The sequence below is a fragment of the Electrona antarctica genome, assembly GCF_951216825.1.
Source record: "Electrona antarctica genome assembly, chromosome: 13".
NCBI classification, from domain to species: domain Eukaryota; kingdom Metazoa; phylum Chordata; class Actinopteri; order Myctophiformes; family Myctophidae; genus Electrona; species Electrona antarctica.
In genome coordinates this window covers 7225028-7251187 of record NC_136794.1, presented here as the reverse complement: position 1 = coordinate 7251187, position 26160 = coordinate 7225028, and the positions used below count along the sequence as shown (strand labels likewise).

General features: G+C 41.4%; 1 protein-coding gene across 1 annotated transcript in view; it reads right to left on the bottom strand.

Moving 5' to 3' along the window:
- The window catches only part of st6gal2a (ST6 beta-galactosamide alpha-2,6-sialyltranferase 2a), a 73434-nt gene that overhangs the window by 17174 nt on the left and 30100 nt on the right, over window positions 1–26160 (bottom strand). Inside the window, exons 3-4 of the mRNA XM_079517563.1 lie at window positions 13648–13745; window positions 2769–2870 (exon numbers count right to left, since the gene is read on the bottom strand). Coding sequence (XP_079373689.1) covers window positions 2769–2870; window positions 13648–13745 — 200 coding nt within the window. The remainder of the gene's footprint in view (window positions 1–2768; window positions 2871–13647; window positions 13746–26160) is intronic.

Sequence of the window (26160 nt, the reverse complement as noted above, 5' to 3'; positions counted from 1 at the left end):
CCCATATTGTGTATAGGGTATGCACTCCTGATACACTTGAACCATAGTATCCCTATTCTGGACATGTCATAAACAAACATTTGAAGAGAAAAATAGCTGATCTACATCTCAAAATATGTTGCATTGCAATGTCTTGTGAGCTTGTAAATGGTTATTCTCAGAAAATAATTGGTGTAGACAGGAAAAATAAGTGAGAAAAGTATATACCCCTGGGATCCTACTAGACGCCAGAAAATGACATCTGGCCACAAAAGATCACGGGATCTATTGAATGCGAAGGGAGAGGTGACAAACTGACATATTGAGCTATACGACACACAGTATGGCATGCCCTATGGCAGTACCTCTACCTTCACATTCAGTAGATCCCGTGATCTTTTGTGACATTGTGTAATTTCCTGGGGTCTAGTAGGACTAATAGTAAATATTAATAAAAAATCACCGTATCACCTGCCCCTGTCAAAACAAAAATCGCCGAAGCCGAACCTAAACACTACACTGCATTCTAAGCACAACGGCCTTATTGAGTCGTCATTGCAGTGACTATTTAGTGATCTTTACAGGGACAAATGCCATGTATGTCTAATGAAAGGGGGAAATTATTGCGACCAGAGGTCGCAGTTAACTATGAAACCTTGCGTTTTTGACACCTAACCCACAATCCCTATCGCTCTGTACTGTCACCTAACTCAAATCCCCTTCTCTCACCCCAGGGAAGCCCCCAGGTGTCCAGGTCATCAGCTCCCATATATAGTGCCCAGGTCATTGTGGTTTAGTGACCAGGTCATGGCCTGGTCAGCCTGCAATGACATGCATAATATCTGGTCATCCCAGCTTAGTAAAAATATTTAGGACGACCGTTGAGAATATTGTAATATAATATTCATATAATATTATGTATACCTTGATTTTTTCAATATATATGCCTTTTTCACATCTCTCTTCTCGGGTAGATTCATAAGGCAGAAACAAATCTAAGATGGACAGTATCTGCCTGCCTGCTCACACAATGACAGATAAGTCAATTCAGACATCAGTCAGTACCACACAAGCCATTGTTAAGAGTACCTAATGATGCATGCGCCTACCTTATAAGGACTACTACTAAGGATCTGGAGTGTCAGTTTGGTATTCACTTGATCATTGTTTGCAAACCGTCATGTCGGTTTATTGTAATTGTTTATGTAAACTGTAAAAAGTCCATATGGGCTGGGCTTCTTCGGAAGCATGACACCTAAATAAAGAATCAATCAATGAATCACTACTAAGAAGTATAAGCTGCCGATGTTGGTGTCCGATTTAATATTTGATATTTTCAGATAATGATTTTTGTACTATGATATACAGTAGGTTAGGAGTCACAGATCACCGGCGTGCAAAGACGAATTACTGGCTAGTGATTCAGTGGAGTTCTAAATGTTGCAGCTAAGAGAAATAGGTTTTTAATTAAGTACGCAGGGTGAACACACACACACACACACACACACACATGGGCAGTGTGACACTGACTGATGCTCCTTGCAAGCAAGATAAATTGGCCATTTTCTGCAATCTGTCTGGCAAGAATCCAGCATTGACTAGGCCTGGAAAAAGTTCATCGGGGCTGTAGAGACAAAATGACTCCATCTGCAGAGAATAAAAGGTTGGGAGCACTCGGACTGCACAATAACAGTGCATCCATTAGAAGTGGTTATGGGCTATTTAACACACAAACCAGGACAAGAGAGCATTCTTAAATTGAGGCCACTTAATTTCAAGGTCACAATGCTATTAATTCACATTGTTAGACAATGACTGAAGGAGAACTCAACAATTCAGATGGTTACGTGTGGATCGGGGTAAGGATCCAATTTCAAATTTGCAGTGCAAATCCTGGTATATTAAGCCTTCAGAAGGCAGGTCTTTTCCCTCATTCACCGTGAAAAAGCCCCATTCCCCTAATCAGGGAGCTGTCAGGAGAGAGAGAGAGAGAGAGAGAGAGAGAGAGAGAGAGAGAGAGAGAGAGAGAGAGAAAGAGAGGGAGAAGAGGGAGCACGGCAGCGATGGCGAGTGGCAGAGAGACGGCGAGTTGATTTGGTCAGCCATCAGATGACGCAAAAGCCAAATGAAAGGTTGTGGACTGGAACGGTGGGGTGGGGGGAGGAGAGAAACGGGAGCTATTTGTGGGAGGGGGGCTACAGGTGCAGGATAAAAATAGCATCAGCGTCACAACAGATAACCCTGAACAAAAGAGCGATGTGAATACAATGAGGGGAACGGTGCAACAGCGCATAGATCACGGTACAGATGAAGGGTGGAACTGGATCGGTATTCCACTGATAGGCAGAGACCGAGGGGAGTAGATAGAAAGGATTGGGAATCACGTTAGATGCATGGCAGTGGGGTTTGTGGGTTGGCAAAGGAGGCAGGGAAGTTAAAGGTCAATGATAGTGATAAGCAGCAATGTTACATTTATGTATTCCCCCCCCCACACACACACACACACACACACACACACACACACACCTCTATGTGGCATGGTGACAAACGAGTGTAACCTTTTCCCCTTTCCTAATCCTCATGATTGCAAGCGTAACCTTGGTACACTTCATGATGACCCAAATCAAACTGTTTACTTCCAGTTCTTATACCAAACATCTTTACATTGGTACAGTACCATACATGCGAAGGCTGCTATTGCAGCCTATAGTCGAGACTAGGGGTGTGTGTGTGTGGGTGTGTGGGTGTGTGTGTGTGTGTGTGTGTGTGTGCGTCTGTGTGTGACATACCTTGTGCAGGTTGAGGGCATAAGGAGCAGGGTCCCAGGCTACCAGGGTCACATTCTTGTAGAGAGAGCTGGTGTTGAATCGATGTTTAGGATTGGCCAGAATCTGCAGTGGGTGATTTAGAATGGAAGAAGTCAATGTACACAAGCGTCTTCTGACCAAATAATATGTGGGAGCAGTCCCTTTAAAAAGGCATCTTATTGAAATGACTGGACTGCCGGCGAGCATATGTCCTCTTTTTTTGTCTTAAATCTGTATTCCTGTCGTCTGGGAAGTAAAGATGTAAAACGCTCACGAATCACTGCAGAGACTCAGGTTCAGTCCCCTCTAGCAGTGCGTCTGGCCCGACCGGGCATTCCAATAACACACTGCGGGTGTGAAGACAGCGAGCGATCGATTGGTGGGATGCAGCCCTAAGTACTTTTTACAATAGCTCAACTTGTGCACGTCTCACTCTAATTCAATTTAACCCATTTTGACCTGGGAACGATTCTACAAATGTCTTCTAAATCCTCCATATTTCTATGTCAGTGGTTAACGTTCGCTGTGAAAGAATATATTCAAACATTTGGGACACATTTTCACGTTTTTTCAAAAATAGCAGACCTACAAGCTCGTAGCGCGCCACTCGGTGGCGCGCTATGAGCTTGTAGATCTGCTATTTTTCAATAGCTAAAGCATAACATAATGCTAACACCAAAAGGGGTTCCCGCCCGAAATGGGTTAAGGTACTATTTAGAATTAATTTCTCCAAAGCTAAACTATCACACATTTATCCCAATATAACATAGCTGTGACAAATGCCACTCCTCCTCACCTTGTAATTTAACACATGTTTTATTCATGTCCACTTCTGACTAACCTCTGGAAGAATTACTTCGACACAATGTCCAAAATATTCACATTTCCTGTAAACATTTCTCCACATATTGCTATTTTTGGCGTCCCAGAAGACTACGATCGATACACTCCCAGACAATTGGAAGTTTTGGCTTTTACCTCCCTAATAGTAAGACGCCATCTACTTCTCCAGTGGAAATCTACTAGACCACCCTCTAGTACCCAATGGCTGAGAGAAGTAATGTCCTTTGGAGAAAATCGGATATTCTACCAGAGGTAATCTCACTACATTCCAAAAGAAATGGGATCCTTTATTGTTATTCTTTAATCGCCAACTAATCCCTACTCATTGAGTGATTGCCCCCCCCCCCCTCTTCTCTCTCTCCCCTCTTTCTACCCTTCCTTCTATACTTTCTTCTCTTTCTATGTGCTTATTTTTTTTTTTTTTTTTTAAACTTTGTTTTTATTCAGAATTTTCGGGTCACATCGGGCATCACAGTACATTTTGTAATTGTTACAAGTCATTTGTTACATTCATTATTATCAATTTTCATTGTGTTACGGGTCATACAGTTCCAGGTGGGTAGGGGAACCCTCTTTGAGCAGTTTCAGTCCGTTTTCCAGTTACAGGGTTCATGATAACTATACATCGGCATTCCATTCTTTTTGGTTGTTTAAATTAAATCAATGTACAAGAGGTATGAAAAACAATGACGGAAGGTGAAAAAGAAAACAGAGGGAAAACAGAGAATCCTAAAAATAAAATAAAATACGAAACGAAGGGTAAACAGTGGACAAAAAAAAATAAAACAAAAATTTGAGCACAACAGATACAATAATGACATCATTAATGACAGAATAATGACAGTGTTCACCTCTTATTCATTCATACAGATCCTTTACAAAATGTCTATTCCCATGTATAATATCCATTTCAACCAGTATCTGTGAAACTTTTCTGTACATATCCTAACTGCGAAAGTAAGTTCCTCCATTTCGTATATGTTTCGTACAATGGCTGTCCACTCTCCTTTCTTAGGCGGGCTTCTATCCAGCCACTTCTTGGTTATTGCCTTTTTTGCTGCCACTAGCAATATTTTAAGAAGGTATTTATCTGGGGTATTAAGGTCCTCTGGTATGTTACACAGGTAAACCTTTGTAAATTCAAATTCAATCTCAAAACCCATTATTGTGTTAATGTCCGATACTATCTCTAGCCAGAATCGTTGTATTATTGGGCAGTCCCAGAATACGTGGAAGTGGTCAGCCATTGCACTATTACATTTTCTCCAACAGTTGCCTGCTTCCGGTGTCCCACTCTGTAGGCTTTTTATTTTCGGTGTAATGAAGAACCTAATCATGTTTTTCCATGAGAATTCTCTCCATAGGCCAGAACTGGTGGCTGTGGATATCACATCACATATATTCAGCCAGTCCTCCTCTGCGATGGTTAGATTTGCCTCTTTTTCCCATTTAAGTCTGATATAAGCTGTGGAGTGATTTTTAGCAGATTGTATATTCGAATATAGCTTTGATATCAGTTTCTTGGTGGTTTCGCCTTTATAAGCTTCAGTAAAGATGTAAATCAGGCCAGTTTGAGGTTTGTCTGTTTTTATGTTCTTATCAAAATGGTGCCTTAGCTGTAGGTACCTATAAAAATCTTGTTTTTCTAAATCGTGTTTGTCTCTCAGATATTGGAAGCTTTCCAGGCCTGTACTGGATGAGATCAGACAATATGTTGTTATACCATCCCAAATCCATCGTTTGAATCTAGCATCCATCTGGGCTGGTTTGAAATCTGTATCATATGCTATCCATTTCAATCTCTGTACGTCTTTATTTATCTTTTGGTCCTTACATTCCTTAAACCAGACGTTCAGAGGGACTTTCGTCCATTTACTTAATTCTCCTGAGTGTTTCCTCATGAGAGTCCTATCACCCAGTACTGCCTGGAGGGGGACATCCAATTGATTTATTTCAATTTCTTTCCATTTTGCATCGTATTCCGGATTACACCAATAGACTAAGTATCTTATTTGTGCTGCTTTATAATAGTCTTCTAAGCATGGGAGAGACATACCTCCCTCACCCTTAGGTAACTGTAATGTTTTGAAACGTACTCTTGGTTTCTTACCTCTCCAGACGAACCTGGAGATAGCCCTATTCCAGTTGTCAAATTGTTTTTTTGGTATTTCTACCGGTAAGGATTGAAAGAGGAATAGTAATCTTGGCAGGATATTCATTTTTACGGCTTCTATTCTATCATGCATACCAAACACCAGGGGGGCCCATCTGTCCAAATCTGATTGTATTTCTTTTGTGATGAGATCATAGTTTTCACTATAGATATTTGTCAGGTCTTTCGGTATATTAATACCCAGATATCTAATTGTTTTTGCGCTCCATTTAAAGTTGTATTTATTTCGTATATCCTCATGGGGTGAATAGTTAAATGAAAGGACTTGGGTTTTGTCTATGTTCAGTTTGTATCCGGAGTATGTACCATATATTTCCAGACAGGCCATGAGCTTTGGCAGACTGGTCTCTGGGTCGGAAAGTGTCACCAATACGTCATCGGCATATAGGCTAATTTTATGTTCCGAGGCTGATCCTTTCATTGAGATTCCTATTATAGAGTCATCCTCCCTTATTGTTTGAGCGAGTGCTTCTATGAATAGTGCAAAGAGGGCGGGGCTTAAGTTACAGCCTTGGCGGCAACCACGTTCCAACTTGATTGTGTTTGACAGGCTGCCATTTATTTTGATTCGGGCAGTCGGTTGGTAGTACAGGGATCTGAGACAGTTTACAATTTGTTCTTTAAATCCAAGACGTTGCAGTACCATGTATAGGAACTCCCAGCGACAAGCATCGAACGCTTTCTCCGCGTCCAGGCTAATTGCTAATGATTTAGCATTGTTCTTACTCATATTGTCTATCAGGAATAGTGCACGCCTGACATTATCCTGTGTCTGCCTATTTTTTATGAAACCACATTGGTCTGTGTCTATTATATCTGGAAGTATGTCTTCTAGTCTTTTTGCCATTATTGAAGCGAACAGTCTGTAGTCTATATTGAGTACCGAGATAGGCCTGTAGGAGCTACATTCTGTTTTATCTTTGCCTGCTTTTGGTATCACCGAGATTATAGCCTGTCTCCAGGATACAGGTGTTTCTCCCCCTTTAAGTACATGGTTAAAACAACTCCTAAGTGTGGACGTTATTGAGCCTTTAAATACCTTATACCATTCGGCCGGGAAGCCATCACCCCCTGACATTTTGTTAGTTTTCAATCTGGATATAGCACAATCAATTTCCAATGTTGTAATGTCTGTTATTAACGATTTATTTTGTGTTTCTCCTATCGTTGGTAAATCCAAGGATTCCAGGAAATTCTGTACCAGGGGGGGTTCTGCCGCTGTTGGTTGAGAGTATAATTTTTTATAGTATTTTTCAAATGATTTCTGTATTTCTTCCGTAGTGTGGCTCAGACTGTTGGTAACCGGGTCCTTAATTTTGAAGATTGATCTTTCATTTTGTTGTTTACGTAATTTCCATGCCAACACCTTTTTTGCTCTAGGGCCATTTTCATAATATTTCTGTCTAATATATTTGAGTTTTATTTCCACTTGTTTGTCAAGTATCTCGTTTAGCTTTAGTTTTGTTGTACGTATTTGCTCCAGTAGTTGGGGATCATTTGAGTCCATGTGTTGTTTCTCTAAGTTTTCCAATCCACTAGTTAAATCATTGACACGTTTTTGTTGCAGTTTTTTGTGATTAGCTGACCACATTATTAGTTTCCCTCTCATCACTGCTTTGGCTGCATCCCATAAGATATCAGGTGTTATATCTTCGGTGTCGTTAAGTTCCAAGTACTCTTTTATTTCTTTTATATTATATTCCTGGAATTGGGTGTTATTTAGGAGGCTCGTATTTAATCTCCAAACTGTGTTTCTCCGTTGAACATCCAGATGGAGCCTCAGGTATACCCCTGCATGGTCAGAAATGTCCTTCACCCCTATCTTACAATCTATAATCCTATGTCTCTCTGTGTTAAACATGAAAAAATAATCGAGTCGACTGTGTACCCCATGTGGATGAGAGAAGAAACTAAATTGTTTCGCTGTTGGGTTAAGATCTCTCCATACGTCAAACATCTCCATTTCCTTAATTAATTTCTTAACATACAGTGACTCCTGGTTGATTATCTTTCGTGGATTTGAGGAGTCCTGAGCCTCCATCTGGATATTAAAATCCCCGGCTGCGATTAGCGTACCTGTGGCTTCGGTAGCAATTAACTCAAATATTTTCTTAGTTAGTAATTTATCCGAGCCTGGTGGTCTATAAACGTTGAGTAATGTCACTTCCCTAGAGTCAAGAAGTCCTTTAACCAAAACATAGCGTCCCTCTTTGTCTGCAATTTGTGCATTGAGTTGGAAAGTGATCTTATTTGAAATAAGTATTGCAACACCTCTAGTATGTCCCTTGTATGATGAATAGAATGTATTTTTAAATCCCAGTTTCTTCAATTTTTCATGTTCATCTCGCATCATATGTGTTTCCTGCCAGAAGATTATTTGTTGGTCTTCTCTTTTCATCTTAGCTATAAGCTTGCTTCTTTTAATTGGTCCCTGTAGCCCGTTAACATTGAGTGTAACTATTTTATATTCTTGTTGTGACATGTGTTGTTCATTGGTATACAATTATTTCCTCTGTGAGCCCGGGTTGACCTTAACTTGTCTAATGCATTATTAGCAACGCCAATAATCATCAGAATAAAAAACAAAAACATAAACATAAACATAAACATAAACACAAACATAAGTACAATAGTAACTTCCAAAGTTGAGGTTTCTTCTGTAAGCAATACCTCAAGTGGAAAGGAAATCCTCTGTGTAGCAGAAGGCCTTTCTAGCACAAACTCGCTGTTATACTGTGAATCGGTGCAAACCATAAATCTATTCTAATCGTGCTGCGGGTGACTCCCACTGCAGCAAAAAAAAAAAAAAAAAAACCTTGCATAGTCTTGCATAGAAAATCAATTATATATTGAAAAGTAAATAAAATGTAAATTAGAAATTGTCCTATCCCCAATCATGCTACCTTGATGAGCCTTTGTATTGATAATTAAACAGGAAAAAATAAAATAAAATAAAAAATAAAATGTTGTTCTCATCTAGTCCATCTAACATACACAAAAAAGCCCTAATAATGATAAAAAACAGGTTCATTATTATTATTATTTTTTTTCCAGTGACATAAACAACAACAATTATAGTCACAGAATATCAGACTCTTAAAATGAAAGAAAGTTTAAGTAAAATGAAAATTGTAGACCGTTTCCCCAATCTCACAACCATTAGATCCTCATCTAAGCCATCCAACACACACACCGTGTAATATTGTCAAATGCCCACCAGGTGGGGCCAGAGACCGCACACACAGGGAGGCCTAGATCGCCGTTTTACCAAATCTCAACGGTGATGTGTGGAGGGGTATGGTAGGGGGGCAGTAGAGGGCCGAACATCACAAAGAGAGGAAATTGCAAAAAAGAAAAAGAAAAAGAAAAAGAAAATACCGGACGTCAGGTTGATAGTGATGTCATTGTCCATTCCTTCTTGGGAAACATAGGATTTCCCCCTCTTTTTTGTAGAGGAGAGAAACAAAACAAAGCGTCGCCATTGTTTGTCACTGAGCCGCCTGGGCTCAATAATGTTCATAATCACGTCCAGTATACGTTTCACGGTATCACGTTACATCAAGTAGGCCTTTGTAACATATTAAATAAAGCAATTATATGAAATAACAGCGTTCAATCCCGCATACACACGCACACACACGCACCACACAGATCCTCACGACATTTCAAAATAATAACACAATTAATTAATTACAATCAAACAACATATCGGCGCTTAATCCCGTGTGCACGCACGTACGCTCTTCCATCCACACTCACGCACACACACACACACACACACACACGAAAGGATATAAAATAATGATAAAATAAAAAATAGGTTACATTTGGACCTCAGAAATAAATCTCTCTATGCATCAGCCCCCCCCCCCCCCCCCCAGAAAGAAAAGAAAAGCAAGCGAAAGTCGGAGCTTAGTATAAAATGTAATAAATAAAATAAGTTAGTCAGATAATCACGGACCAGTCCAAGCACACTATGTACATAGAAATGTGCGTCCGATCCCCCCCGTTCAGCAGTTCCAGCTTCCAACCCAATGCTCGCTTGGATTTAAAAAAAAAAAAAAAAAAAAAAAAGAGGATCGTTTTAGAGGAAAATAAAATAGTAATTGTGGGGAAGAGGAATTAAAGTAACAAAAAAATAATAAGAGATGCGGTAGTTAGCTTGGGGATAGTTCTAGATGTGCGGTAGATACCACACTTAAACAAACATTACTCGGTACCATTGTCGTCGGCGGGAGGAGGAGGGTTGTCGTCAGGTCCAACATCAGCGTCCGGGACCGGCGGGGCGGCGATCCGCCGCTCGTAGAACTCCATGGCTTCTGCGGCGGTCTTGAAGTTATGGGTCGAGTTCTCGAAGTCCACTTTTAACAAGGCAGGAAAGACGAGCCGGAACCGGACTTTTCTCTCGAATAACAAAGACTTTATCTTTGAGAATGACGAGCGAAGTTTGGCTGTAGCAGCGGCATAATCAGGATAAAAAATAACCTTCCGACCTCGCCAAGCAAGTTGGTTCCGATCCGCTCTCAGCGCCCGGGCCTTGTCTTGGAAGTAGTGAAAACGTACAATCATCACCCTGGGCTTTCCAGTGAGCCCCGGGCGTTGGTATCCGATCCTGTGAGCCAAGTCCAAGACAGGAGGCGCCCCGTACACGCCGGCACCAAGCACTTCCACAAAAAAGTTAGACATAAACTTGATTGGGTCGTTCTGCTCAGCCCCTTCCAGAATATTGGTCACTCTCATGTTGAATCTGCGCGCACGATTCTCGTAGTTTTCCATGCGGTCAACCATGGTTACATTCTCCGTCCTGAGCCGCTCACAGAGTCGCTCCAGTTCGACAGCCCGGTCAGAGTATTCTGTGAGGCCTTCTTCTAGGTCGCTAAGACGCTGTCCATGGCTAGTAATGTTCTTTTTGACCTCCCCCAGAGATTTGTCGATGGAAGAGAGAGCCTTCGCAATCAAATTCTCAGCCATTTCCTTCATTGCTTCAATCAGAACCAAACGAAGCTTATCCAGATCAGGGGGAAGGCTAGTGCTAGCAGTAGCATCGGTGCTAGCCGCCGAAGCCGGCACAGGAGTCGCCATGTGGCTTGGTGCTGCAGGCTGTTGCTGTGGGGCTGTAGTATTTGTAGTGTATGAACGTATGTTCCTCTGACTCTGACGGCCACGACCCCCCGCCATAATTGCAAGATTAATACTCAAACTTCACTTGTAAAACAAATTTTCCGAAAAAGTAGTAACTTAAACCAGTGTAAGCGAAGTTTTTAAATACAAATAGTGGGAGCCACCCTTCCACGCGTCCGCTCTCGTTCACATCGTCGCCGGAAGTCCCTGTGCTTATTTTTTTATAGGTTTCTATTTATTTATTTTATTTATTTCAAAAATGTGATATATTGTACCATGTTCTTTTTGCACTTACTTTCTGATGTCTGTTGTGTTCGTTTGTGTATGGGTTTAAACATTTGAAAATGTAAGGGAGTGGGCAAAGCAATTTAATCAGAATTGTTATAAAAGGCTGTCATTCCATGTATACCTAAATCACAATATTGTATATATGATGTGATTGAAATGACACTATATACTGATGCCTAACTTCTAATAAAAATATCAATGACATAGGATGTAAACCTCCTATGTCCAAAACTGTTATTTTTCAGAAAATGTAAAAAATAAAAAAACCTGTGTTCCAATAGCTCCAATATAGTTTTTATAGTTATTTTGTTTTACTTTCATGCAACACTCTTGTAGAACAGAAGTAGGGCATTCATTTAAATTATTTATTGCCACACTAGGTGGCAGCAGAGTGTAGGTAATCCTTGCCAGGCTTATTTCCCTATTTTGGTCAAGGAAGCTTAGAGAAGGAAGTGTCATGGTCACGTGACTGTGCTGCGCCATGACACTTTCATGGGAGCCAAATCTCGCACCGGAAGTTACATGAATACAAAGCAGTGAATGGAGCAAGCTGGACCAGCTCATAACAAACATTATTTATGAACCATTGAGACCTGTGTCATATAATCGGTTCAGGCATATAAAAGAAGACATATCACAGTTTGTTTTCTAATCACTTGCTTTTCGAGTGCACAGTACATCATTTTATTTGAGGATTTAAACAGCAGCAGGTATCGTTTCTGTTCCGGGGGTATCGCGATATTTGGCTGCCAGACAGGAAACGGTGGACAGTCTCGCGATACTTGGCACGTTCAGAAACGTACTTTTTGCTCTTTAGATACCTCTATAAAAGTACACAGTGTACACATCGAAAAGCAACACAGCAGACAATAATGTGTTATTTGCCAGAAGCGATTACTTTACAAAAGATCTCAGTCATTCAGAAATAGTGTTTGTTCATGAGCTGGTCACTGAGCTCTCATTGACTCCAGGGCACTCTGCCGAACTTCCGGGTGCAGTTTGGCTCCCATGGTGCGACGAATCTGCCGTCTGGAATTGCGTGATAGCGAAAATGACGTTGGTGACCTTACCTCCATTTCATTTACCTTGATTTTGGTCATGTTCATGTCCTGTTAATACCAGCCTCCAGACCACCATTGTGTATCGGCTATTATTAGCATTAGCTCAGGCCGTTTACCTTTCACCAGAAACGTTTACATGTCGGGAGCGAGGCGAGACAAAATTACAAATGACATCTGAACCTTGGATGGATGCCAAATTGCCAATCACCATGGGCCAATCACCATGGGCCAATCACCATGGGCAGCGCTCGTTATAAGGGTTAGAAAATCCTACTTTGAACGCAGCGGCAGGTCTATGGGGCCGTGTGCAAAGAGGTGCTGGAGGTGATGGAGGCGTTGCTTAGCAACCGGACCAATGTTAAAAGCTATTCTTTTTTTATATATATATATAATTTTTCACAGGGGTGAAAAATGGGTTACAAAATCGTGGGATAAAAATTATATATATATATATATAATTTTTATCCCACGATTTTGTAACCCATTTTTCACCCCTGTGTCAATTATCTAATGTGATCCTGGGCTCTACACACCCTCCGCCAACCTGGGGAGAGCAACGGACTTGAACTCATGCTTCCTTCATGCACGAGTGTCCAAGTCGCTCCTTTACACCTGACCCTGGTTGGACGTAGCGCGTGGAAGGAACACGTTATTCCAACCAGTTCCTTTCCCCTCCATCAGGCGCCCCAGGCTGGCCAAGGGGAGTCAGTCTAGAGACCAGGATTACTGCATGTTTTTTGTGAGGGTACCTACCCTCGACGCTATTCTTGTCGATGCACTAAGTGACCCGTGCTGGTTGGCCGAGGAGTTTGTTCGGTGGGGAGTGGAACCTCCCCGTGAAATCAATCGCTGCCAGGTGGAAAAACAGTGTCTCGGCGTTTCCATGTTCTTCTGCTCATCACAGGAGGAACGTGGTTGACTGCACCCAACGAGAGTGGAAAAATGTTTCATCCCATCATCCCGGCGAGCCGCCCAGGTACCTTTGTCTACTCTCGCTCATTATAGGTTCTTCAAAAGGACATGTTTGCACAGAACCTCAACGCTGGAGGTGAACTGGAACACCGAAGGGGTAACAACAAAAACCTTGGTGCTTGTGTTCAGTGCCTGCGAGCGTGCCTGCGTGCGTGCGTGCGTGCGTGCGTGCGTGCGTGCGTGCGTTCAAAATGATGTGTGTCTATGTGTAACACATTTGTGTTACACAAGCGCATGTGTGCATGTGTCCGTTTTGTGTGAGTCATATGGTTCATTTGCATGCAAAGCCCATTAAACATTTCTCTGTGTGTGTTTTATTGAGTCATTGACCATCTAGGTTAAGTATCACTTATTTAGTCTTTACCATTCACCACCATTAAACGGTAAAGCCATGCACACTCACCTGTGAGTTAATGATGCGAATAGTTGTTCTGTGTCCCACATCTTTTTCGTAACCCTCTGTTGGTGCAGCGTTGAACCGCAAAACTGCATCATGGGAATCTGAAGGAAACATAGGAAACGTAGGCGTTATTTAAAATTATAATGTAAAATAATTAGGGGTGCACGATTATGAAATTATGACTGATATCCGATCTCCGATTATTTGCAGGGTCATATCTGCCGATATCGATTCTGACCGATTCCGATATTATACAGAGGACCACAATGGAAACAATCCTATAGAAGGCCCTATTGGGGCTTGGCCCAAAGCCTGTTAAAGTATTCAATCAATCAATAAATAGCCTATACTCTTTTCTAAGTGTCTGTTTTCAAAACTGAATGACTACTGAATGAGATGAGTACAGAAATTAAATGTGGATTTTATTTATTTTCTTGCTGGTGAAAAACGCGCATCCCTAAAAATAATTTATATTCAGAACCGAGAACCAATAACCGAGTCCGACTTAATAGATTAACCGAACATCCGTTTTTCCCCCCCATAATTTTGTATCATGTATTTCTTATGAATCGACTAAATGTGACACATTATCTTACAGATTTGCTATTTGCTATTTATGATTGTTCATTATACATATTGATTTGGAAGTCATATTGTCCAACCCCCAGTTCAAATGATGTGTGCATGCCATGCACAGGTTGCACACAAACCTGTAAGCACACACACACACACACACACACATGCACATAAATAGTAGTTTGAAAACTCGGTGGCTGTTCGTTTTAGAAATCTGAGGTGTGCACCTGTAGCATTAGCTACGGTATGTTACATTTGAGCCGATGCACGCACCTCCCGGTAGAGAAGCCTCTGCCCTCTCGTCTGTAGTAAAAAATAAAAAATCAGACCAGTCTGAAGCGAGTGGTGCAACAGCACCCCCTATTGGTACTCTAAACGGACAGTGTCACATAGTCACATAGGTTAGGACATAGGTTGGGACATAGGGACAAAGCTGTTCCTTGGAGTGGTTGCACCACTCAAAAATACCCTTTCGCTACTCACCAAAACAAAGAGGGTTTAGAGTTGAAAGCCTACTAGTACTTTCGTTAGTGGGAACACTCGGAGCCCCAAACCTCACGTCTAGTGAGGTGGAGTAAATGAAAAAAGTAGAAAGTAGGCTTTCAACTCCACAAAAACGTCTTTGTATATTGGTGATGGACCCGGTGAGTAGCGAAGGTGTTCTTTTTTACAACAGGCTGTGCAGCCTGCGATGCGTGCGCGGTGGCTTGAAAGTCCCATAGTGGACCAGAGCTACTGTAGCATGAAGAAACACACACTTTGATCACAATTTCCATTTGACAAAGACTCCTGCCAGACTCATATGAGAAGGCAGAGTGCCCTCTGGTGGTTAACTTGGATAACAAAAAAAAGAAGAAACCAAAGAGCTGTGAATGGCACTTCACTTTATTTAACCCATTCAGGCCTGACGTCGAAATAAAAAAAATGTAAGAATATATATTCAAAGATTTGAGGCACATTTTTACGATTTTTCAAAAATAGCAGACCTACAAGCTCGTAGCGCGCCACTCGGTGGCGCGCTATGAGCTTGTAGATCTGCTATTTTTCCAATAGCTAAATTATAACAATGTTTAAAAACACCAAAAAGGGGTTCCCGCCCAAAATGGGTTAAAACTACAATTTGATAGATGGGTTACGGTTATAATTAGAAAAGTGTATTATCTGTGATGATCAATGATCAATCCGTGCATTCCACTTCAGTGGATGGATGGATGATACTTAGGGGTTGATCCGACACTAGGATGGATGAGCTCCCAGCTTTAGCCCCGAGCCTCTTTCATCACTTCAACTGTTGAAACATCATTTTGTGTATACACCCTTCTCCTCATACTCCAGGAGTACACCGTCAGTCCGTCACACTCTCTCTCTCGCTCTCTCACACACACACACACACACACACACACACGTACACACACACACACACACACACACACACACACACACACACACACACACACACACAGTGCGCCAGACATGTCCATTCCGCTCAGGGTGAGTGCCTTCTCAGCATTACTTTTTAAAGGCAGGAGGCTTATCTAAATCTCCTCGCCATGATTAGGTCGAGCAGAAGAAGACAGCATATATACTGCTGACAAGGACAGGGAGATTTGATCAAACAAAATGCAGGGGGTTAGAATCCCACGGCCCCTGCACCTCAAATGGTAACCATGTGCTGGATATGGTCCAATAGGGCTTGCAAACCTTGCACCTTTGGTATGCAAATTCGGGGGGTGCACCATTTTGGTTGTGATGATTCACTACTATACCTGGCCAACAGATAGGCATACATTGGTGGAAAAAGTACTCAATTGTTTTACTTAAGTAAAAGTACCAATACTGCAATTTAAAACTACTCCATTACAAGTAAAAGTATGGAATTGAAAATGTACTTGAGTAAAAGTACAAAAGTATCGGCATCAAAATGTACTTAAAGTACTACAAGTAAAAGTACTCATATTGCAGGGCCAGCAGACCACCATGGCCCAAGACCGATACCGATAACTGATAATAAATTAAAATATATATAAAAAGATATTGAAGCTGATGAAGCCAAAAATGCATGTTTGGTGCGTCATCCAGCACAAGGGGCTATTTTTGCAAAGTCACCACAGTGTTCTGGAAGGCTTTTCTCAGAGAAATGTGATTAAATATTAAAAAGGATGGATATAAGCGTACTCAAAATTTGCTGATGCATGGTCTAAAATAAGTCTCTTTTTTTGGGAGGGAAACCCTGGATACGTCCCTTACAATATATACTGGTTCCACAGTACTCTGCAGGAGGTGCAAGTTAAAGAGAACTAAAGCACACTATTTTTGATGAATTGAACAAGGTGGACCCTCTTGAAAACAAGTGTAATGCTTAATTGGGTCGTCCACTCACAGTTAACAGTCTTTGTATTGAGTTTGTGCTTGAAATGTACTGTAATTCTGCAAACTGTTAATAAATATTTCAATCAATCAATCAAAAACAAGCAAAGCAGATATACAAATAGTGCATATTGTGCATAGTGTTTTCAGTGTTGGAGATAACTAGTTTAGTTACAAAAGTAACCAGTTACTGTAATTTATTACTTAATTGAGGTAACTAAACTAATAATAGAGCACGTTACCAAACAGCAATTCGGTAATAAGTTGTTACAATTAGCCAAGTTACTGTCCATGTTACTTGTTCAGAGGACGCATGATGGGATTTGTTCACTCTTTTTTTCTTTTTTTTTGACGGGCGCTAGCCCCTCCTATATTCAGCTATTAGTGTAGATTTTCGTCCTATTAAATTCCCATCGACAATGAATGGAGAATTTTACGTCATAGTGTCTGAGCAAATAGTCATGTTACGTCATAATGATGTACAATGATAAGAGCGCCCCTCACTAATTTTTAAGGGGCACTAGACCCTTCTATAAACAGGTTTTGTCCTCACACGTCTCAAGATTTGCCATTGACAATGAAAGGGGAATTCAGGTCAAATGTCCACTAAATATGACGTAAGTTAGTTAGTTGCTGCGAGAGTGAGGTCTAGCCAACACCAACTCGGGATTCCTGGATCGCTGCCCTCCACAATTTCCTATCCAACATCAGGTTCTTGAGCTCGGCAGTGTTGTCAGCCAAGGTGTCGCGCCGCAGCACGTCTACATAGGTGGTACGCTTCTTTCCCTTTCCTGGCTTTGCCCTGGGTTGGCTCCCATAGGGTCAATTTACTTGCCTCAAGTTCTGGGTGCCTGACGCAGTGCCCTGCCAGCCACATCCTTCTCTCTCGGACTTTGTCCGTGACCCGTGCTAGGTCCCCATAGAGGTCCACATTTCTGATGCGGTCCGTCCATGTGACACCTAGTGCCATTCGTAGCATTCTTGTGTAGACTCCATCCAGGGCTTTTTCCTGTTATTTGTACTGTGAGGGTCCATGTCTCATATCAGCATAATATGACGTAAATTAAACATCAAAACATTAAACGCCATCGACATTGAAAGGAAAATTCACGTAAACGAGCAAATCAGCTAACCGATCACAGGCAACAGGCATTCTGATTGGCCAGTATGAGATGATTCATGATGATGTACGATGATAGGAGCTGATAATTCCGCTAAATCTGACATAAATTAAATTATATCGTTAATCATTAAACGCCATTGACATTGAAGGGAAATCTTACGTCATATGTAAACGAGCAAATCGGCTAACCAATCACATGTTGGTGGGAGCGTTTGGCCAATAAGGGACCACCTTATGTACCTTATGTAGCAATCAATGTCAAATGTCCGCTAACATAAATTGATGTACAACGACAAGAGCGCCCCTCATTTCACACGGGTGTGATTTTTTAAGTCGAATAAATAGACCCAGACTAGTGAAAATAGCCGATCTACAAGATCTGTTATTTTCACTACTTCTTAAAAAAAAATCACACCCGTGTGAACTGAGTGGTGCAACTACACACTCTGACGTGATGTCGGTGATGTCAGTGACGTCACATACTAACCATAGCAACCATGCTCACCCGTACAGGCACAAACGCACACGGGTACTAACAAAGCCAGTTGTTGGAGTGGTTTGCACCACTCAAAAAACTTGTTTTATTATTTTGATTATATGTTATATTGTATCTTTTGAAATAATGTAAATGAAATTGTAAGAAACAGAAAAGGGGATATTTAGTACCATAACATTTCTACAGGTGTATGCTGATGTATAGCTACAAGTGGAACAGCAGTGCCCTCTACTGATATCACAGTTGAGCAGTACTGCTGTTTCATAAGAAGATATTTTATGATGAATTGAATTTGAAGATATAGCAACAAAAATACCGCAAAAATGTCATGGTTATCCATTATAATACAGTACTGTACCTGGAGATCAGGAAAGATCAGGAAGAAAAGGGATATTTCACTTAAAAAAAAAACCTTTGGTCATGTTATTGTCCCCAGACAGTTTTTAAGTTGCTTGATTCAGTATTTAGATATTTGATATTCATTTGAGCTGCCCCGCCCCCTTCCTATATGAACCCATTATAACTTCAAACTCCATTTTAACCATGATAGATTCATCAAAAACACCCGTCCTTTTTTCTGTTGACTGATAATGTCCTTCTAAATAACCCATTTAGGCCTGACCTCGAAATTTAAAAAAAAATCTTCTAAATCCTATTTTCACGATTTTTCAAAAATAGCAGACCTACAAGCTCGTAGCGCGCCACTCGGTGGCGCGCTATGAGCTTGTAGATCTGATATTTTTCAATAGCTAAATTATAACATAATGTTTAAAACACCAAAAGGGGTTCCCGCCCAAAATGGGTTAATACGTGAGGGGCCGTGTTTTTTCATTTATTTTTAATAATTATTTTTGATGTTTTAATCTCCTCCGGCCTCCTCCTGGAGCAGGTTATTTTCCAAAAGACTTAGTAGTGATGCACCGAATATTCGGCCTATTCGGCATTTTCGGCCTATTCGGTTTTGGCCCGAATAGGCAGAAGATATATCACAGAATAGTGTATGCATTATGCAATGAATGCATTCAAAAGAGCTGAATAAATCTTTTATGGACCCATAATAGTGATTATTATTTAAGTTAAGTTTTGCCATAACCATTTATTTTGCCATAAATCAGGTAGCTTTAACCCATTTTGGGCGGGAACCCCTTTTGATGTTAGCATGTTGTTATACTTTAGCTATTGAAAAATAGCAGATCTACAAGCTCAGAGCTTGTAGGTCTGTTATTTTTGAAAAATCGAAGAACGACATAGAAACATAGCTTTTTCAGAAAACTGTCAGGATGTAGAAGACATTTTTAGAATCTGATCTCAGGTCAAAATGTGTTAAGGTACGGCCATGACAGCAATGGTAGGAAAAAAAGATATATAATATTAATATTCGGTATTCGGGTTTTCGGCCAACTGTTTCCTATATTCCGTTACGGCCAAGAATTTCCCTTGCGGTGCATCCCTACTGTGAAGTGAGGGGCGCTCTAATCATCGTCAGACGACACAAACATTAAAGCTGTATAGGAGGGGCTAGCGCCCCTCAAAAATAAATGGAAACAGTAAATGCAAAAACACGGCCCCTCACGTATTTAGGACGACAATATCAGTCACCAGAAAAAAGGTTGGATGTTTTCGATGAATCTATCTTGGTTAAAATGTAGTTTGAAGTTATAATGGGTTTGTATAGGAAGAGGGTGGGGCAGCTAAAATGAATATCAAATATCCAATTACTGAATCAAGTAACTGAATCTGGGGTGTTCACATAAGCCTGAGTAGACGATAAAATTACCAAAAGTTTTTTTTGAAGGTGAAATATTCCTTTAATCCTGAATCCATACTACAATTAGAAACTACTATTAGAACTACTAGAAAGTACAGTGAAATAGTACAGAAGTACTTTTTTTTTTTTTAAATGCTGTATTTGCGCCTCTCCTCTGTTAAAATAATAATCATCACCACCACCAGTGAGACAACCATATTACCTTGCTGTTCATGCTATCTACCACATGATGGCAGCAAAACATCACAGACTGAAACTAAAACTATCTCACCCACTGAAGACAGCACTGCAGTCATCAGTCACACTTTCATTATAAAACATGACATGCAAGCCATGTTGAAAAGGGTCATGGTAATCACTTCCAGTAATCGTTCATCCCTACGTTCATTCACAACAATACTATGTTTTAATCTAGTGGAGAGCCTTCCAGGAAGGATAGGCACAAGGGTAAAAGCAAATGGAGTAAGGTGGATCAATGCCGTTTGAATTCCTGCTAAAGCTAATCTCACGAAAGAATTATGTGGCAAAGATACGACCTGCCTGACATTGACTGTCAGTTCAATAATTAATGGGGTTATTACATTTACACCGTTCATCTAGGGCACCAAGTCCCCCGTCATGCAAAATGTTCCGATGATGAGACTATGAGCGAGTTCTGCTGCTGGTTGTGCACTGCAGGATGTTGTTTGTGTAGGACTTGTTTCTTATCCAGCTGCATAGACTGCACTTTCCGATATTCATCCATCGCAGTGGTTACCAGCCTTTTCTGGATCAGGGCCCACTTGAAAATCTCGAAAGCATTTCCCGTGCATGCATGCATTAGCATGTTGATTTGAATGTTCAATCAATCGATTGTGTTTCCGGCTTGGATCAATGGAACGAACGTAGTATACTTTAACCCATTAAAGGAGCATTCAGTGATTTGAGTGATTTGGAGAACCACCCAGTCCGCCCCGGTAACAAAATGTGCACATGCACGCTCTACAGTGGGGGGAAGTGCAACAGGCCAACAGCATGTGCACCCCACTCGATCATGATTGGAGGAAGGCCCCTCTCATCCTGATTGGATGAAGGCTTTGCCACCCGCCACCAAAACTGAAACTAAGTTTTTTTGACCCCAGGGGCTCACTGGGGACAGGGAGGAACTCCTTATATGGTCAGCACACTCTATAGTAGGGAGGCTTATCCAGAAAAAAAGAAAAAATAAGTGATATTTAGAATAAGTCAAATCACTGAATATACCTTTAAGACCTGAGGCCGATACTACAAATGCCTTCTAAAATCAGTAGTTCTCCCCTTCACATTATTTTTTTAAATATTCAAAAATACCAGATGTACAAGCTTGTATCTGTTATTGTTTGAATAGCCAACACAACAATCTAAAATGACACAGATGCTTTCCCGGTTTTAATGGTTTTAAGTTCTGGTGTTTCGGTATCACAATTAAAACTAAATATTTCAAGGTTTTAAAGACACATTTGCGTGACTGTTTAATATTAATGTTATGTTATCTGAGTGTTTTTTGCCAATTATTTCAGGGGTGAATCTACCAGACATTAACCGCCGTCACAAACGAGTGTTTAGACTCATTAGCCGTAATGAAACTACAGTACATGTTCTGGGGGGCTGCCAACATTCCATTCATTTCTTTAGTAGAAACAACAAACGAGGACAGATCAATATTCCGTTATTTCCTAAAGGGATGATAACACTAGATGGTGATTATTTATTCATAATATTAGGGAGTGAACTACTCCTGTGAGCATTATTTAATATTTTGTCGCACAGTGGTGACATGTAAAAAAAATAGTGACTGTAGATCAGGTGTGCCCAGTAGATCACAAAGGCTGTGCAGGTAGATCACATGACATGCCCCTAAAGAATATTTAATTTAATTTATATTATTGTCTCCACCAGGCCGAAGGCATGGGGAGAGAGTATGTTTTGCACTCCGTCCGTCCGTGTGTCCTTCCTTCCGTCCGTCCGTTATCAGCTAATCTCCGGCACCGTTGGCCCGATCCATGCCAAACTGTGCACACACACTCCCTGGATGCCAACGACGAACCTCTGCCCCAAATATTCCTCAACGGCCTGTTATAGCGCCACCATGAGGCCGATTTAGGCAAAACACATTTCTGTAGATAATTCGTACACATTTTATCCATACATCACACAATTCGGTATACACTATCTCCATAGTCATGTGATCAACACAGATCTGCACAATTTCCCATCTTCCATCCTGATTGGCTAAGATTGGCTTCCAAAGCTCACATGATTGGTCCGTTTCGAACAAAATGCCACAAATCGCAAACACAGTGTCCAATTTCCATGAAATTATACACGCACATTTCCACTAGGCCGAGGACGACATGCCACTATTTATTTCCCAAATCAGCCTCACGGTGGCGCTATAACAGGCCAATTCCTGTTTTTACCTATAACTGCATCGACAACTTATGTATGCGCACTCACTAGAGGCCATGGAAAAACATTTTCCCTGCATCCCTCCACATCTGCCGGTTATAGCGCCACCATGAGGCCGATTTCTGCAAAACACATTGTTTATGTTAGTCGCACACATTTCATCCAAATCTCACGCAAATCGGTACACATGATCTCTGTAGTCATGTGATCAAGACGAGCCTGTTGGATTTCTCAGATTCTACACTGATTAGCTAAGATTGCCTTCCAAAGTTTTCAGGAGTAGCCCGTTTTCTACAAAATGCTGCACATGTCCTGCTCATCCAGAATTCTATCCTCAGAGATGCTATGAGTGATCTGGCTCTGCATTTCCTCAACAAAATGAAGAAAATTGTTGCAAGATTGTTTTGCCAAACATCACACACACTCCTATCCTCCTGGTGGAGACCTGTGCCCAGAAGGGCACTTTTTCTAGTTTTAACTATTTTTGGCATCTGCCACTTGAATTAAGGTGACTTGATTGATTGACATCAAAGGGGCCTGTCAGCTCAAACCCACAGTGCAATATTTTGTTTTCAAGAGTGTTGCTGTGCACAAAAACGTCGGTAGCATTTCAAATTAAATACAAAAAACCCTACCTATTCCATTTCTCCCCCTCCATTTCCCATTCCAAGTGCATTTGTCTTATATCTAATGCCAGCTCCGCTATTCCAAAGCCCCCTCGGGTACATATTTAAACTATTTTCAGCAATGATATAATGTTTTTTTCGGTGGGTAGATCTTGCTGAGCTGGTCATTTTGAAAGTAGCTCTCAAGTAAAAAAAAAAAAAAAGAAAAAGTGTGGGCATCCCTGCTGTAGATGATATAAGCTTACCACGTTGTGAGCTTGCAAATTAGCTACAGTATATCCTCTTTTTTTTGTTTTTACTTTTCGCCTATAATGATGTGCCCAAAATAGGGTTTAACTATGAATTGATTGTATGTACAGTAATTCATTATCTATATAGTTTCTGCTCTTTACATTCAAGGCCACGACCGGCCTTGCTCCGTCCTACATCTCGGACCTACTCGACCCCTATGAGCCTGCCCGCGAGCTGAGATCCTCAGGCAAGGCTGTACTTACCATAAAAACTGGTTCAAAGAAAACTATAGGCGACCGGGCCTTTGCAGTCCGTGCACCCTTACTGTGGAATGCCCTGCCCCTGGAAATCAGAATTGCCGACTCAGTTCCACGTTTTAAATCACTCCTGAAGACCCCTTTTTATAAAGCTGCTTTTAATCCTTTATAGTTGTGAATGTTACGTATTTTCCTATGTATTTTTCACTCTCTGTTATCCAATGTTTTGCTATTATTATTGTGTTCTTTATTGTGTTCCCTTTGTTGTTAAGCACTTTGTGACCTTGTTCTTGAAAGGTGCTATATAAATAAAGCTTTATTGTCTCCACCAGGCCGAAGGCATGGGGAGAAAAAATGTATCGTCTCCACCAGGCCGAAGGCATGGGGAGAGAGTATGTTTTGCACTCCGTCCGTCCGTCCGTCCGTGTGTCCGTGTGTGTGTGTGTGTCCGTCCTTCCGTCTGTGAACAGCTAATCTCTGGCACGGTTAACCCGGTCGATGCCAAATTTTGCACACACACTCCCTGGATGTCAACGATGAACCTCTGCCCCAAAATTTCCACAACGGCCTGTTATAGCGCCACCAGGAGGCCGCTTTGTGCAAAACAAGTTTTTGGACCGTACACCTACAGATTTTGTCCAAACATCACGCAAATTGGTACACAGTCTCTCTAGAGCCATTCAACCAAACAGGTCTTTCAGATTTCTCAGACTCCATCCTGATTGGCTAAGATTGGCTTCCAAAGTTCACAGGAGTGCTCAGTTTCAAACAAAATGCTGCAAATCATGAACACATGGTGTGATTTCCGTGAAATTGTGCAAGCACATTCCCACTAGGCCGAGGAAGAAATGCCACATGAACATTTTCAACTCGGCCTCATGGTGGCGCTATAACTAGCTGAAAGGTGTTTTTACCTCTAACTGCACGGATCTGTGGATAACTTTGTATGCCAACTCCCTAGAGGCCAAGGAAAAACCTTTGCCTGGAGTTTTTCACATCTGCTCTTTATAGCGCCACCAGGAGGCTGACATATGTAAAACACATTTTGTAATATTACTCCTTCAGATTTTATCCAAATTTCACGCAAATCGGTACACATGCTCTCCATAGTCATGTGATCAAGACGGGTTTGTTTGATTTCTCATAATCCACCCTCATTGTATGGCTTCTAAACTTTTCAGGAGTAGCCCGCTTTGTACCCGTTTTGTACAAATCGCCACAACTACTCAACGCAGCGTCCGATTGTGGTGAAACTGTGCATGCATATTCCCACTAGGCTTTGGAAGAAATGCCACTTGACAGTTTTCAAATCAGCCTCATGGTGGCGCTACAACAGGCCAAGCCGCATCACACACACACACACACACACACACACACACACACACACACACACACACACACACACACACACACACACACACACACACACACACACACACACACACACACACACACACACACACACACACACACACACACACACACACACACACACACTTATATTGCTCCTAAACATTTTGCCAAACATCACACACACACTCCTATCCTCCTGGTGGAGACCTGTGCCCAGAAGGGCACTTTTTCTAGTTATTATTATTATTATAGTTTCGTTGCTGTCGGGGCGGGAGGAAACCACCTTCTTTTCTCTGCTTTCTTACCGTCTTTATTATCATGAGTGCAAGGCTGTGTACTGTAACGGGATGTCTTGTTGTGACAACATTCACCCATGGCCTTATTACAGTATGTACAGCAGAGTGTGTAACTATGAAGGCTCCCTGTATCAACACGTATGGATGGTCACTTGACCACCGACCTATGCGTATCAAGCAGTTTCTCCCATGAGCTTGTGTGATATTACGTAAATACAAAGTGTCTCCGACTCTCGTTGTCTCAGCACCCCGATTGATGCAGAATTACTCAACAACTGTGAGCACAAGTGCATAGCGGGCACATGTAGGTTGCTTGCAATGTATGCATCTAGCCCATTTTGGGGCGGGAACCCCTTTTGGTGTTTTAAACATTATGTTATAATTTAGCTATTGAAAAATAGCAGATCTACAAGCTCATAGCGCTACGAGCTTGTAGGTCTGCTATTTTTGAAAAATCGTGAAAATATTTATTTCAGAAAACTGGAGGATTTAGAAGATTCTTTTTTAAATTTCGACGTCAGGCCTAAACGGGCTAGTGATAATCTGTGAACTGGTCTACGACTCAACAGATAAACAGGACCTAGTCAGAAGAGACCTACTACAACAGGTCACAGTAGTATAGACTGACACCACGCTAGACAGGAACGCCCAAAAACGTCACATCCGGTTTTAGCCTGGGGTAAGAATTTTCTATGGCTGCCAATGCAACTTGGTCCAATCCTTAATCACACACGGACAAACATCTATGCCGATGCTATCTAACTTGCGGAGGTAGCGTGCCTTGTCCACGGGCAACAGATCTTTCAACGTATGGCATTGCAAATACGTTTGATAATCGCTACTCTGCTCAATATTGTTTTGAAAATGCCGCAAATTGCATTGCAGTGAACGAGCGTAAATCACAACTTCCCCCGGTGGTGGACGGAGTCACAGTTTGAGGCGCTGTTTACGCGCCGTGGTGTCAGTGTATTGGTAAAGACAGGGAGTCCCAGTATA